This window comes from Mastigoproctus giganteus, chromosome 7 (genome assembly GCF_048544385.1).
Source record: "Mastigoproctus giganteus isolate SK-2022 chromosome 7, ASM4854438v1, whole genome shotgun sequence".
Classification (NCBI taxonomy): domain Eukaryota; kingdom Metazoa; phylum Arthropoda; class Arachnida; order Uropygi; family Thelyphonidae; genus Mastigoproctus; species Mastigoproctus giganteus.
Window position 1 is genome coordinate 26,778,424 of NC_143581.1, and position 16,904 is coordinate 26,795,327.

General features: G+C 37.8%; 1 protein-coding gene and 1 pseudogene across 1 annotated transcript; both read left to right on the forward strand.

The window, feature by feature from the left end:
• Nucleotides 1-482: 482 nt before the first annotated feature.
• On the forward strand, nt 483-5,836 carry LOC150082729 (techylectin-5A-like). The gene is made up of 5 exons (XM_090378259.1): nt 483-633; nt 2,680-2,834; nt 4,716-4,821; nt 4,972-5,136; nt 5,553-5,836. The coding sequence occupies exons 1-5, from the start codon at nt 483-485 to the stop codon at nt 5,834-5,836; spliced, it is 861 nt and encodes a 286-aa protein (XP_090234385.1).
• A 3,076-nt stretch (nt 5,837-8,912) lies between these two features.
• LOC150082730 (techylectin-5A-like) lies at nt 8,913-12,063 on the forward strand (annotated as a pseudogene).
• Nucleotides 12,064-16,904: the final 4,841 nt, after the last annotated feature.

Below are 16,904 nucleotides of genomic sequence, written 5' to 3' on the forward strand. Positions count from 1 at the left end.
GACAGAGGCCATAAAAAAGTTTTTGTTGAAAAGAGCATACGGGGAGTAAGAAGAAGAAGAGGAAGAGGTCAGAATGTGGGGAACAGTAGTTGGAGTGTACCAATAGGGAAGGCAGTCCACTCAAAGTTAGGCGAAGGTCAGGGGCATCTGCTCACACAGGAGCAGATGCCCCTGTGTGAGCGCCATTGGCCTTGCGCTTTCTGAGTATCCCGCACTTTGGGGAGTGCCAGCATGAATCCTGTCGCCAACTGTACGAGTCGACAGTCCAGCGACGTGGCATCAACAATAACAACAATAGAAATGCACAGGAAGATCACAAAGGTCCGGCAATTTTTTTTTTTTTTTCTAGATGAACAGCGAACAGCATAGAATACTGCAAAGAGACTGGAGAGATTGCCTGAGTGATTAAACAAATTTAATTTGGGTCAATTTCATTGTACCAAGTATAGTTCATTCTTTTAACCGACGTATAATTTTTTCAGATGGTTCTGCAGCATGCGTGGTTTCGATGGTTCCTCGTTTTTGGTCTTTTCTGGGTTAGTGACGCAGGAGCTGACCTCAACTGTAGATTAGTTCGCTCGAGGGAAAAATTTGATGAGAGTGTTACCTTACTGAGAGATGTTTTGTCAGAAGGTAAGAGACATTTTTATATTTATATTTTTGCACCAAAAGTGTTTCAGACATTAAAAGCATAATGTTTGGGTTATACAAATGTATTTTCTTCTATATTTGCAGAATCATTGGCTGACCATTATACAGGGTATTGCGAAGGGCCTTTGACGAACTTGTTTACAATCGATACTCTGAGTGTTGGTTTTAGACATTGATGACAGAATATTCATTTCACTTTTCCTCAATTAAGATGTCCGCCCAAGGATACTTTTTCGATGATCGAACGGCGTCTTTGAGAGACGCTGATGGATGACTGATCCTTTTCAAGGATTCTTTCGCCTGTTACCGCTAAATAGAGAAGAACCATAATTGTCCGTACACTTGCTCCACAAGATAAAGATAAATTCTTGTTTATACTCCGGAACGACCACCTGGTCAGTGGAGTTTACAATAAATTCTTCCAAAGAGGATAATGAATGGTTGTCAAGCATTTCAGGACACTACGGAAATTTCCAAAAATACTCGACAGTCTATGAGAAGATGCTCTGAGGCATATATTGCTGCTCAAGAAGTCCATTTAAAACACTTGCTGGGATGCAGACGTAAACGAATGTTCGCATCGGTCACTTGCAGTGTACATTCATTACTTTAATGCAAAATTTAACTTAACATGCGCCCTCCTCGCTCTATAAAAAATGAAACTTGGCTATAACTCGAAAGGGAGTTATATAACCCAAAATAGACGAAATCTTTCAAAATACACGGGAAGCGAAGTGCGTATAATCATCATGATCTCCACACAAGATGGAAAAGAAGTCCACGTTCGAATACCATCAATGACGCGAGGAATCTTTGACGGTATTTTTAACAATGCGTCTGCGTTATTCGGTCTCAGGAGTGGTTTGTGCCCTCGTGGGTAGCACAGTTAGTATAATTACCATCCTCCTCACACCAGGCGGAAATGATCTGAGTGTCAATGATGCGAAGAATATTTATGGGTCATTTTCACAAAGTTAATCAGTCTCAGACGAGAGTAACATGGTTTATTCTCTGGAAACTTGGTTTTTCTTCCAGAAAACAGCAACCAGACCACAGAATACAAAAAATATATAGACATACTATATATGGCACAATATAGGGGGCTCACATCTGGTTAGTATGGGCTTGGCACACCCAGGGTCCTGAGCTGGATAGCATCATTCTTTTCTTTCTTGATGATTCCCTTCTACTTTTCTCTCTCTCTCAGGGTAACTCGGGAATTTTTTTTTTGGCTGGTGCAGCATAAGCCTCAGGCTTCCTTGCACCATATACCTAATAATAATAATAATAATAATAATAATAATCTTAGCTGCTTTGGCGCTTAAAGCACACCTAGAATCGAGAAACAGAGGAATTTATTAAGTACTTTTAAAGAAAAGGTAAGTTAGTTGATATCATGCGAAGGCATAAGTTTTCTCTCGTGCTCGTATCTGGTTTTCATCCATACCGTAAACAAATAACCCAGATTTATAAAACGCAGTTTATACAAGCCAACTTCCCATGGTCTATGCTGCTTATTTTAAAAACTCCATTTAAATCGGCGTTGTCTAACTTCTGACAGCCAGAGAGCTATTCAACCGTGGGCCAAAAAACTAGAACAGCACACATGCAATAGTCCTTCACAGTGACCTAAAGGGTTTATAAAAAGACCAAGTGAAATTTTCACAGTCAGTCTTTCAGTTGATCTCGTGAAAATTTGATTTGTTTGTTAATGTTTTAAACTCATCGGGTTTTTCTGATGCATCAGACTCCTCGTACCCAGCAGCATCCAACTGTTCGGGCATTACAACCTACATGACCACCTAATTGCGTGTTGGCCATCCATCTTGGGATAACCCAATTGATCTGACTATGATTGAAGTGACTATGGTTGTCAGCTATAACTTCATTTTATACGTGTTAAAGGCATTAATCTTCAATGGGGGTATTTGTTTTACATTCAGCTTGAATAATACTAAGTTTTTCAATAGCCAAAAATGATATTTTTAGAAATAATTTATTTTTTGAACAATTTTATCCTTTTTGTAGTGGGTTCTGCACGTTGCAGACCAACAGATTGTGCCGAGATGTTTGAGGCAGGACATAACAGCAGTGGGATATATGAGATATGGCCCAAAAGCCGTGTGGTAAAAGACAGCATTGAAGTGTACTGTGACATGACTACCGATGGAGGAGGATGGACGGTAAAAACTCTTTTATTCGTACATTTAGATAATACTAGCATTTCAAACCTTATGTTAACCTAAAAATTAAAAGCAACGTCCTAATATCCAGATAACTTTATACGGTATTTATCGTACTAAAATTTAGTGAAATCAGATAAATCTCCTTGAATTAGGACACAAATTATGTATTTTTGATATTTTCCATTCTTCGTGGTAATGCAGTTGCATGAAAGAACCCAGTTTGCTTTTTGGTAACACATTTACAGGAGTTATTCTAATTTATATTTCCTTGGAGTTTTGTTGGATCCCAAGCGCAAACAGTTGTGCTTGGGATTCAACAAAATAAACAAAATGTCCCTAATTGAAATAAATTCCATTAGTGGAATTTATTTCAATTAGAAACACGAGATTTCTGCCCAAACTCCTAGAAGAAGTGTGTAGGTAGTGTAATAGTTAACGATCTTTGGTTTATAATGAAAAAATTAAATTGAAATTGAAACTGAAATTCTTTGGGATTAATTTAAAGGCTGTCATGTTTCTTTGTCCAGAAAAACAGAGAGAAGATTGATCCGACTTCTGGTGTTTCAATATTCTTTAAGATTTATGGACTTGAACATTTCTTGAGATGAATAAAAACATACCATTGAAAGTAACAGAAACAGTTGATCTTAAGATAATATCTGAGTTCTTTACAAGAGAATGTAATAACTGGTTAAGAACTATTCAATTTCCTTTTCTGATCCTCTCACCATACTGTCCAGCGTCACCAATATGCTGTATATTTAGAGATATAATGTATACAAAGAGATAAAATACAAGAACCATTTTTCCAATAGAGATAAAGAGGTAATTATCCAGTGGTAGAATACAGCGGCCAGCCCGCATCTTCAGTACTGTATAAATGGTTTTAAGATACAAAGTCTGGAAACCAGACGTATGTATGAGAATATGGTTAATCTGTTTAAATCCTTTCTAAGGATTTAGACAGGATAACCATATTCTCAGCTGTACTCAGCCTATGTCAAGAGAGAGTAGTGTTCTTGACGTGAGTTCTTCCAAGTTTTTCAACGTGCACAAATTTGCAGATCGGCCCGTTAATATGCAATTTTATAGAAAAAATATGCACTGGGGTAATGTCATCTGAATCGCTGATGTTCCTAAAAACTCTATAGCGATAACAATGACAACACCTGCTCGTTTCAAAGAATCTTTTATCGATAAGATATTTAAAAACTTGTCGGCCCATATTTAACCTTAATTTCTTCTATTCCTCCTTTAACATAGTGGTTAAAGACGGTCAATGGGGTTAGGTCGGTGCTGTAAGCAGACAAATGAGGCTTTGGAAGGTCCATTTCTTCAAACCAGGTCACCACGAGCTATGCAGTATGACATGGTGCATTATTCAAGCAACGATGACCAACGCTGTCCAAGTTCAAGTCCAAATCCTGATACACAACCCCAACCACTTAACAGAACCTCTTTCGTGGTTTTCCGGTCAGATGATTTGTTTGGGTCTGGCATAATCCTGACAGAAACAAAACACTTCACTGAGTAAAGCTCTCATTGGTCAGTTGTCGAAGTACCATTGTCCACTGCATTTTTTGCAACTGACCAATGACAACTGTATTCTGTGGCGTGTTTGTTTATGCCAGGACTAAAGTAAGAGTGAACAGAGTATAAATACCACTGTTGCGAGCATGAATGGAGGATATGCTTCATTTTTCTCGAATGGTAGTGGAGGTCTGGATACTTTTGGGAGACCTCACATTTAGGTAATTAGTGTTCTGTAATTTCTATGATATTTATGTGAAATTTCTGTTAGAGAATTTCAATACCGACTAGCAGGAAGAATTATTATTAAATTTTAGATGTATTAAAAGAATTCTTTGACCTTTGCAGGTTATTCAACGCAGAGGAGATTATGGACGACCTAATGATTATTTTTACAAAGTCTGGCAAGATTACAAAGATGGTTTTGGCGACATCGATCGTGAGTTCTGGTTAGGTAAGGAGATATTTTTGATTTTTTCATCGGTTCTTTTATGTCCATCACTTGCAGAAATGATGCGATGATCACAGTTACCAGAGTTACAGTTTTAAAAAGAAATAGTGTGACGAACATTAATGAACTGAATAAAATATTCTTTTTTTAAAGGCAATGATAACATTCACGCACTATCAGAGCAAAAGAAGAACTCTATTAGGTTTGATCTTAAAGACGTGGAGGGCAATTGGAAATACGCCTTGTATGACCAATTTTGGATTGACAGTGAGGAAAGTAACTACACGCTGCATGTCCGCGGATACAGTGGAAATGCTGGTAAGTTTTGTATTAATCACTGAGTGTATTTCGAGTTCTTTAAAGTTACTGCGATAACTTGCAAATGAAGTTATTGCAATAATACACGTATTACTGCATAATAAGAATGAATTAACGCGATATAAAGTGGGATTAGAAAAGCACAGTACAAACAGGATTACTGAAGCAGAGAGCAAACAGGTAAGCTAAGCTCAGTGGGATAAGTTTGCAAAATATTAGCACGAGCCAATAAAGTTTACAGCCTTTTTTTTTAAAAAAAAGGCTGTAAACTTTATTGTTCTGTACCTCAGTCTGCTGATGACGATCAAAACACTTCCCTTTGACATTTTCCATGGGCACTATTGAAAAGGCTTTTTGAAATTATATCTTTGGATTAATATTCTTATATTTAAGAGGTGCTCTTTTGGTTTTTGCAGGAGATTCCTTCTCTTCACACAGCGGATCCAAATTCTCTACCAAAGACAGAGACAACGATAACTATAAAAACAGTTGCGCTCAAGAACACAACGGGGCCTGGTGGTATGCCTTGTGCCATTCTTCTCACCTCAATGGAATGAACCTGAAAGGGAATCACACTAGCTACGCCAACGGAATAAACTGGTATGCGTGGAAAGGTCATCATTATTCTCTCGCTGTTACTGAGATGAAAATTCGTCCTGCCAAATTCAGGACATCATCGCAAGAAACAATCCCCCAGTAGCCAATCTATCACTCGTCAGAACTAATTAAAATGTGTTTTAGAAAATATAAATTGAATGAAAAATCTGTATGAAACTACAAACATAAATAATCTTATTTGAAATAATCAAAGGTTTTTGTTTTTCCTGTCTACACACACATTCAGAAAAATGCTTTGCTTCTTTATAAAAAATGAAATTATTTTCCCCAAGATCTCAACATATCTGCTGTAATTTTCAAAAACCATGACGTATCGATGCGCTCTATTACGTCATTGTTCTTACGTCATATTGTGGGAGGGGTCAGTTATTTATTATTCCACTCGATGGATGTATCAATGCGCTCTAATACGTCACTGTTTAACGTCAAATTGTGGGTGGAGTCATTTATTATTCCACTCTGTGGATGTATCAATGCGCTCTATTACGTCAAATTGTGGGAGGAGTTAGTTATTATTTCACTCGATGTATCAATGCGCTTTACGTCATTGTAACTTAGATTTTTGGTCGAATCGCCATAGATAAAATAATTCTTACAACTTTAAGCTTTAAAATTTATGTTGTAGCTCTATTAACAATAATAATGATTCAACTCTGCTTGCTGGATTCTTTTCCGTTTTATTTATAACGTAAAGGTAAGTGCACTTTTCACCTTTAATCCTGAAGGTTTCCTGTTTCTTAAATCACCTTTTTAATTCAGAGAGCAACACTTTAGGTCCTAGTTCTTGTGTAAAGGTCCTTGATGTGTACTAATGTATGCCCACGAGTCAATTTGCATATTGGCTATGCCGAAAAATACAGAAAAAGTACATAATAAATTCAAGAACGTGTCAAAAATTCTTCATCAGCACTATGTACACTTTGTAAGATCTGAAAATCTTACAAAAATAAAATATATTTTTTTGACTCCTGAAGTTAGTTTTCCTTTTTGGATTCTTGCCGTTGGGAGAAATGTTAATAGCGTCAGTTTCTATAAACAAGAATTATCCAGTAAGGATTGTAAAACTTAAAAGGTAGGAAGAACGAAAAACAGAAAATTAGCTTTACATCCGTCAAAAACAGAAAACTGACGGAAAATACTATAGCAAGCCCAGCAGGTGGTACGGCGCAACAAGTTTATGAGGGGTCACGCACCGGAAACGCATATGGCTAAACGCACACACAAGCCTCTAAAAATAGACGCGATGGTCTCCAGTGACACATTTGTGGTTTGTCTGTAGTGCTTTTGAGACAAGCTGTGATGACCCAGAAGGAGTTGTTTTGATACATTCGGCCTACATGAAAGAGCTCAACGGATGTCAACAGGTAGGAAATAAAAAAGGAGAGGGGTATTGTGAATCACGTGCCACAGGGCTGGCTGACCTGCCAACAAATGAAAGGATAAAAATGAATATAGGAAGGAGGAGATTGGTAGAACACTGTGGAGAGGCGTGACAGACTGGTAAGAAAAATTTGTGGATGGAGACGGACAGAAAAAGAGGGAGTTGGGCAGTAAGATGGGAGTGAGTCAGTGTCAGTGAGTGGGGCAGTAAGATGAGAGTTGGAGAAGAAAAGAAAGGAATGAGTTCTTTTAGATAGAGTAGCCGGTGGAGAAAAGTGGCTAAGTTTAATGTGTAGTCAGTATGAGGGGTAGATAAGCTTTAGGTGAACAGTTAAGTCGTTGATCTAATAAGTTAGTGAGAGAGGCAGTCGAGTAAGTGGAAAGATGAAGATGAGGTGCAGAAGTTGGTCAGACAGTCAGTCAAAAGTAGACTGAGTTTCGAAGTGAGAGATGAACACGTGCCATAGAAAAGAGGGAAAATTTTTCAAGATCCTTAAAGTAGATGAGAAGGAGTCAACTCCATTATGAAGGAACGATATTGCCTGATATTCTGAGAGCAAGTACGCTGGAGCTGATGAAATCCGAAGCCGGACAAAAAGAGTACAGCCATTCTGATCAGATGAAATTAATGCGTCCATAAAGAAATAAAAAGGTACCCAGGAAGGAATCCAGTATCTTATATCGAACTCCCCCAGTGATTGTGAGATGCGACCCAGATAGAAAGAATCCCCTACTCACTTAGAGAAGGATGTACCGTGAAGTCTGCCAAGTTATGTCAGTAAGTGATTAGTTTGTTTAAGTACTCTCACCATCACATCGATTATAGACACTTGATAACCAATTTATCAGAACTTTTGATTGAACACATATGTATAAGTAGTACTTTATTGTAATGAATAAGTTAGTGAATGTTATGGACTGAAGGACATTACCCAGGGCAAGTCAATATACATATAGATAAATTTTGGAAGGGAATAGATATAAAATTTTTGATGTGATTGATACTTGTTAATATTTGGTTAAATAAGTGAATGACTAAGTATGAATTTTGGAAGGGGATAGACGGATGTCAGTAACCCCCGAATGTGCAAGTAGTTAATTGTAGAAATTTGATAGTAATAATTACCTAGATTAGAGAAGGTTGTAGGCTATAATCTGTTAGAAAACAGAGTAATGATTTATACTGAAATTAAGAGTATCGGAGCTTTATCAATTTGGAGTAGGAATTGTTTTGTAATGAATGGAGAATGTTAATAGATTCTTTTGAAAGTCAATTGAACTCAGGAGTAAGGAAGTAGAAACATTTTGTTAGTTTAAAGGAGGAGATAGTTGTTTATGATTTATGTAAAGGAAATAGCCCTCCTTGAGTTTGCTCAATAGGCAAATTACTTTGCTCATTTACATTCTGTTATAAGAAGATGAAATTAAATCTATTTGGTCATGAGTTTAATAAATTTCTTTTGTTTGATGTATCTATGTAAAGGTGTCCAATAAACTGTATTTTTATTATACAACATTTGTGTGTCTCTTTGTTATTCTGAGAAAAAGCCTATCCAAAGGGAATTAAACTCATCAAGGAGATTTTCCCCTAGAACTTGGAATTTTCTGAAGTAAAATAGTCAGATGCGCAAGTGGGGAGTTATTATAAAGGGGAGTTGTTAATAGGGGAAATAATAAATATAACCAAATATATAAAATAACATTTTCATAAATACACCCCCCCCCACAACTTATAATAATGAATTCTGACTTTCGGTGATTGAAACTCTTCTTTTCAGATGGTTTTGAAACAGATTCTGTGCATCTCAAGTCTTTTCTTGATCAGTAAAGTAGGAGCTGACCTAAAGTGCGATGTGACTCGATTAAAAGAGAAATTTGATGACGGTTTCGAATTACTAAAAGACATTTTGACTGAAGGTAAGGGATGTTTTCGTACATAGGATGCTGTTATCGATACACAGAGATTAATTTATGAATCCCTTCAGTTTTATTACCCTACTTAGGTGTTATGATTCGGTTATATGGGAACTACTGTATACTATCTGCAAAAAATATCCGGACACGCCTGTTTTTATAGTCCATTGAGCCTTCCGGGCCAACAAAAAGCCGTATGAACCACACAAGTTGTTTTACCTCATCATAAAATCGGCCACGAGCCAAGTCCAGCAACGCACAGTAAAACCATTGAAGTTCACTCCACGTGACCAGTGAGTCCTCGGAAGGTTAGTGTAACAATCTAGTCAGGCATTCCAGTAAAACATTAACCAGGAGTTTAAGACGCCAACAGGGATTGAGTTCTGCATAAAGACACTATGTACAGAATTCCACAGCCTCAGTTATCATTGGACTAGGCCAGCACATAGGCCAAATATCACCAACTGCAATCAGTAGTCTAGCCTTGCATGGTGCAACGAATTGGTCAATAGAACACTAGAATTTGGTTCTATGGAGAGAAGAATCTCACTAGGCGCTATACTTATCAAATTGACGGGTGTGGATGTGGAGGATGTCTGCTGTTGGAGTGCATTGCGCCAGCAATGAAATTCAGACGAGGTGGAATGATGATGTGGGTTGTTTCTCATGGTGTGGCCCAGGATCTTTAGTGATTGTTGAGGGGAGGAAACACGAACGTCGACGGCTTCTTGAATATTTTGGACAATTTCCTAGGATGTGTCAATTCTTTGCTAGAGGCTCATGTTTGTTTCAATAGCATAATGTCTCATACGATATTGGAGTGCGGTTCGTGGAAAAGAATGTATAAAAGTTGTAAAATTTTTAAACTTGTAGAATACGTATGGGATGAATTGTAAAAGGTGAAGACTGGACCATCACGTTCCATATAGGTAGCAGTGACGTCATTATGAAATGGACGTGTGTCCGGATAAGTTTTGGAGGTTACTGTATTTTGTGAGATATATTTAAAATGAGAAACAGTTGTAACGTAATTTGATGCGTATATCTTTTCATTTTGTGCTAAAATATTTGTTTTCTGTCTCATATGAACATATCCACTCTTAAGTATTGTAGAACTGAGGAAATGATAATCATTTTACTTTTTTTGCTTAAAGTAGGATCTGTAGGGTGTAGTTACAGACCAGTAGACTGTGCCGAGGTACTTCACAGAGGATATAACAGCAGTGGGATATACAAGATATGGCCCAGAAGTCGTGGTGAAAGACAGCATCGACGTGTATTGTGACATGTCCACAGATGGGGGAGGTTGGACAGTTAGTTTGCTTATATTCATACATTTAGTGTGCAGAGTATTAGAAGCAGAACATTAATATACTCATTTCCACGTAAATCTGAATTGAATTCTGAAACATTTTTTGTTAAATTTAAAACTGATAACTGAAAGTAAATTTCCTTATATAGTATACATAACTGGATGAAAAATAACTTCTTTATTTATTTGCAGGTCATTCAAAGGAGAGGTGATTTTGGAAGACCCAGTGACTATTTTTTAAAAGGCTGGGAAGAATACAAAAATGGCTTTGGTGACCTTGGTCGCGAGTTCTGGTTAGGTACGAAGATGATTTCATACTTGATTGTGCCATAACAATATACACTGAGTTGGCTTAGCAACAACCATCTAATATGGCTTGGCAACAACCATCTATGGCTTAGCAACAACCAACTTGCAAGTGTGGTAGTGCAACCTATGAGTTGCACAGTGTGTCCAGTAATTCCACACATTTTCAAGTGAATAGTCTTTTTACCATCAAATGTCTGTGTCCTTTTCCATTAGGTCCCTTCACCAGCGTCACAGACAAGTCCATTCCTACAAGGGGGCGTTGCGAATGCAAAGTCAACTTAGTGTAATATTATACTGGAATACTATACCGCAGTATTACCATAAAATAATAGTGGCAGGTGGAGAATTTATTTGTATAGGGCGGTTGGAAATCGTAGTATTCTCTAAAAGATTTATCGAATGTGATATTTATGTGAATGTGGTAAAGGGATGATTTAAAATATTTCTTTTATAGGTAACGATAAGATGCATGCATTGTCAGAGCAGAAACAGAACTCCATTAGGTTTGATCTGAAAGACATGGATGGCAACTCTAGATACGCTTTATATGACCAATTTTGGATCGAGGGCAAAGAAAATAGCTACGCACTGCATGTTCATGACTACACTGGAGATGCTGGTAAGTTTTATAAAATCACAGCTTCAGTTTTTTCCTTATTTTTTGTACAATCTTTGTTGATAGTCTTATAGTTAGCTATATTGGCTTAAGGAGCAACGAGGTCACAATACAAGGTTACGTTCTCACCACTATGTGAAGTTCCTCAAGGCTCATCCCTAAAAAGCCCAACTCTCTCCACTCGAGATCGACTAAGTACAGCCTCGATTGAAAAGAACTATAGAAATTCCTCCTGTCAACAACGGGAGGTATTTCTAAAACTGCATTATGTTAAGATAGTAAGTGGATGGAATTTGATCTCTCTGAATATTACATTTTAAAATCTGATCTTTATACCGTTAATGTCTTTCTTTTCTCTTAATATATTAGTGTCTTAATATTAAGATATTCTCGCCCCATACTTGCCAAAGAACCTCCAGCACGAGCAAAAATCTACCATCAAAGATTGAATTGATCACTAAAATATTTTGAATAATGTCCTTTTGTTTTTGCAGGAGACTCTTTCTCTTCACACAGTGGAACCAAATTCTCCACCAAAGACAAGGACAATGACGCCTATGAAAAGAGCTGTGCTCAATTGCACAGCGGCTCCTGGTGGTATCACTGGTGTCACTCTTCTAATCTGAACGGGCTAAACTTAAAGGGAAATCACTCGAGCTCTGCGAATGGAATAAACTGGATTAAGTGGAAAGGTGAACGCTATTCTCTTGCTGCTACAGAGATGAAGGTTCGTCCTGCCGACTTCAAGATATCTCTACAAGAAACTGTCCCTCATTAACCAATTTCTCACTTTTAGATTTTCTCCCTTCAAGGTTAGCTTGAAAGAGACAAAATGATACTTAAATTGATAGTAATAATACGAATAAATAAAGTTATTTAAAAATAATTTATATGTTGCTTTTTCTGGAACGGCTACATTCCCACTGGTTCGCATATTCAAATTGATTCCATCTCTAATCTAATTAAGAAAGTTAATTTAATTATTGTCAGGTACTTCTTTCTCTCAAAGCAGTTCGTACATGTATTACAATGGTTATAATCACCGAAGTCCCCGCACTGGGTGGAAAAGACCCGAGTTTGAATCCTGTCAATGACACGAAGAATTTTCAATAGTAGGACGAATTTGAGATTAGTTCCCAGTTTTTGGATGCGTTGCAGAAGGAGTATTTGCGATGTGTTTATTCCCGAGAGATTTTAGAAGTCAAGGTAATCCCTAAGAGATAATTAACAAGGGTAATCTTGTTACCCTTGTTAATTTTCTCTTATTTTTTTGCGAGAAAAAGGACTATGTTTTGTAAGGATTAAACTTAACTGAGTTTTCTTTTCTTGGAGAATTCCCTGGAGAGAGCACTTAAGGAATTGATGGTGGTTATACAAGAAGTTGAAAGTTTGTGTGCAAGGCAGGATTTCCCAAACTGGAAAGTAGAATTCCTGGCTGGTGTCTATCATTAATTATTATAGTAAGTAGAATGTACTGTGTTGTCGTCAGAAAAACTATGGATACAATTTCCAATTAGTAGAAGATCTTTAATATACAAGAGGAAAAGAGTGGCAAAAGTGCTGTGGGGAACGCTAGCATGACTGGAGAAGTTAGAAGACAGAGAACCATCTATCATCACCCACAGTGAGCAATCAGAGAGCAAACTGGACACCCAATTAAGAAAAACATTCTGAAACCTATAAGACGGGAGCTTGTATAGAAGACCTTTATGTCAAACACGAATAAACTGCCTTATAAATATCTAGAGCATCTGCTTGATTGTCATCAAATTTTTCCATTGAATCAGCCAAATATGAGTAACATAATACATATCATTGCGTCGGTCAAATGGTCGCTAACACAGAATCCGTGTTAGCGACTTCTATGAAAATAATAGAAGTGCAATGGGACGATAATTGGATGGGAGGGATTTGTCACCCTTTTTAAGAACTGGCTGGATATCAGCAAATTTCCAAGCACAATGGAAAAAACCTTTGGAATAAGAAAGAGAAAAAAAATACGACACGTAACAAGAGCACAAGCTTTGAGAACGAGTGAGAAATACCATCAGGACAGCTGGAACTTTATTGGCATCAAGACTATTCAGAATTCTTCTAAGAACGTTCTGTCGGAAAGCCATGAGAGGCACATGAAATGGAGTAGGCTGGATTTCATTGGAGGTGATTTATCAAGGTCGATCATTGATACAACTTACAAGCCGTATATATCATATGACAAAAAAGTAGGATGCTAGTAAGTCTGCTTTATCTTTATCATTAGTTCAAGATGGGATATGCTTATATTTGTTTTTTAATGTTAACCCGTGGAGCCAATATGAGGTGATGGACAGTTGCAACTGAAGTATGATAAATATACAGTTTCTCTGATGAAATAAAGATAATCTCTCTCTCTCTCTCTCTCTCTCTCTCTCTCTCTCTCTCTCTCTCTCTCTCTCTCTCTGATCAGCAGGTGGCAACAGTAGCTGGGCTTGAGGAGTTTCCGCCAAAATAACTTTGGCAAAAAACCAGAATTCTTGACTATCACTTGGGCAAGAGGCAATTTTTTTACTCTTTTAGTCTGTTCAGAATCAAGTTTGGGCAGATTAGCAAATGCTTTGCAATTGTTGCGAGCTACACTGCTCGACAAAATTAACAGAACACGTCGACAACATAGTGTAACTACTGCAGCTTGCGATGAAACTGAAGAAAATTTGGTATGGAAGTGTACCATAGAATAATGATGAAATGAAGAGACAGTGAGAAACTTCGAATAGGAATGGGGGACATTTAGAGGAATTGTATAAGAATTAACAAAAGGTTCACATTACAGAAATGTATGCAGGATGCTCGAAACATGGTCACATGACACCAGTAAGAGTATAACCTCCTCCAACGGCTAAACAGGCCTGACAGCGGTGAATCATGCTCTACATAAGGGTGTCTATAAAATTCTGTGTCAAAACTCCCATTCTTCCACCACCAAGTGACCGAAGAGTTGGCAGTCGATATGCAATGTGATGCCCAAAGGAGTTCCACTCAAACAGAAGTAGTAATGACATTCAAACATGATCAGAAGGAACAAGTTCTAGATATAATTCTGAATTCTGTTAATCTGGAGTGGTGTCAGAAGTCTCTGGTCGATGATGGTATCACTGAGCAGAGGAAGGATTTAGATGTGGAGAGTCTTGATAAAGGGTGAGTCAGAAAAGTGCAGCATCTGTTAAAACCTTTGCGAGTTCTTGAAAACCACAACAATTTTGTATATGACGCCATTACGATGACAGACGAGGCAACAGGCTATATTATGATTTATGATCTGTTTTCAGTTTGATTTCTTGAATTAACATTGAGGTTGAAAGCCTTCCTGCGATTAAAAGCAGCATTGCAGAAGGTTTGAAGGGCCTGGAATTGTTGACAGAAATGAGTATCTTCTCACCTCCGGGACACACAAGTTTGGTACTGTTGCCTTAAGAGACAATCTTAAGTCCTCGTAAATGAAGCAATCAAAAAGTATGTGAGCAGAGTCTTCCGGTATCCCACATCGACAGGAAAGTCTGAATTGATAGAGTTTTGCGTTAAGCAAAACATGTCCAGTTAGTATGTAGGAGGTCAACAGTGAGGGTGAAAACCATTTTCTGGTGGATGATGAGAGTAGTGTAGTTACGTCGGGAACGACGTTTTTGGTGATAGCTCCTTTTTCGGTAGAATTCCATCTATTCTTCCAGGTGTTAACTAACAAATTCCAGCATCTGGTTCGCTCAGTTTTGGGATCAGCCTGAGGGTTAACAATGATTCCCTGAAATTCCGTAGAAATGCCTCTGCAGATGTAAAAGCAAAGCCCTCTAATCACAACATGCAGATCAAGTGGTATAGTGCCTGCAAGAGTTTGTAGAGCTGAAGTTGATACTGTTCGGCAAACGTGAAGTAGGCTAAGGAAAAAGCAACGTTGAATAGTGGATAACTTAGTTTGTACAGTTTTAAGTGCAGTACGTCTAAACCAAAAGCTGGCAGCATAAATTGTAATTGGGATTATGGCAGCATTATAAAAAAGATGTAGGGTTTTAGTGTTCAATTCCCAGTCTTGTCTGGTAATTTGGAGCAGCATTGCGGTAAAAATCTTAACTTTGACGGACAGATGTTGAATATGCTCAGTAAAGGAAAAGCGGTCGTCGATGATCACTCCTAAAAATTTGGTGCTTCGGACAAGTGGAAGTGATTTCTTGTCAAGTTTTACAACTGGTGGTCTGCCATAGTCTAATTTGTGTTTAAAAATAATGATCTTCGATTTGGTTGGGGATAATTTCAATTTGTTCTTCGAGAACCAAGACGATAGTTCGAAGGGTGCTTTATTGGCATAGGGTTCTAAATCAGATTTTGAGTTTCCATTCAGCAAAATGACTAGGTCATCTGCATATGCAAGTGGTTGCACATTTTTAAATTCAGTCGTCCTAAGCAGCCAATCATCAAGAACTAGGTTCCAAATCAAGGGACCCAAAATTGATCCTTGGGAGACAGATCTGTGAAACTTCGTGCTTTTAATCATGACGGTGACGGTGCGATCAGCAAAGGGGTAGAGGCATTTTTTCATTTCATTTTCATTCATTTATTAATTACACACAATATAGTCTCAACATTATGTACATAAAAGTATATACATGATTTATATACAAGATATATTTACATATAATTATATGCTCTGACAAACATTAAACTCTCGTGTGTGTGTGTGCAAGTGTATTCTTATTCAGGGTAGCTCCCAGGCATAAGCCCAAATCTACCTTGAGAACTTGGGAATATGTAGTCTTTACAAAGCAGTCCTGAAAAAGTATGTTAAATTACCTGAGTCTGATTTCACTGTAGCGCAATTCGCACTTGAAATCCCGCACCCACTGGAGGTAGTGCAATACCAGTGAGTGCCAGCAATCCCGCGCCGCGGGTCGCCCATACCAGGAAGCCAACAGGAAAAAAAAAAAAAAAAAAAAAAACATATAATAAAACAACAATAATATTCAATAGTCTGGATGGCACAACTATAAACTTCACAAATCACAGTTCAACTGAATATTTCCTCAGTTGCTGTTTCACATGCACTGGAACCTCCAAAACCAATAACGGTACTATCCAGCAAATCTCCAACTTTACGCCATGGATAATAGAACCTTTAGACCACCAGACCCGGCGCAATGAATCAGATCCAGCACCCCAGAATCCAGAATGGAGTATTCATAATCGCAGCACAAAAGACAACCAACCAGAGCACCAGACCCAACACCATGAATCAGGTCCAGCACCCCAGCCGCTAGCCAGATTTAGAAACAAATGGTGAAACTCCGTGAAGACAATTAAGTCACTAGGTTTGCCTCTCAAGAAAGGCTCTGAGAACAGTTCTTCTTGCAAAAACATCAGCTGAAAACTCCTGAAATAAATTAAAACAGTCACGATTTGCAATAAGCAAATGCACTGTATCAAATGATAAATCAGGAATATGCGCCATCAAAATCCGCCTTTGGTCTTCATACTCCCGACATAAAAAAATTACATGCATCCAAGTCTCCTGCTCGCCACATGTACAGAAAGGATCTGTTTCCAACCCTCTCTCATATAATTTGGCCCTAAGTGAGCTATGTCCTGTTAACAAAT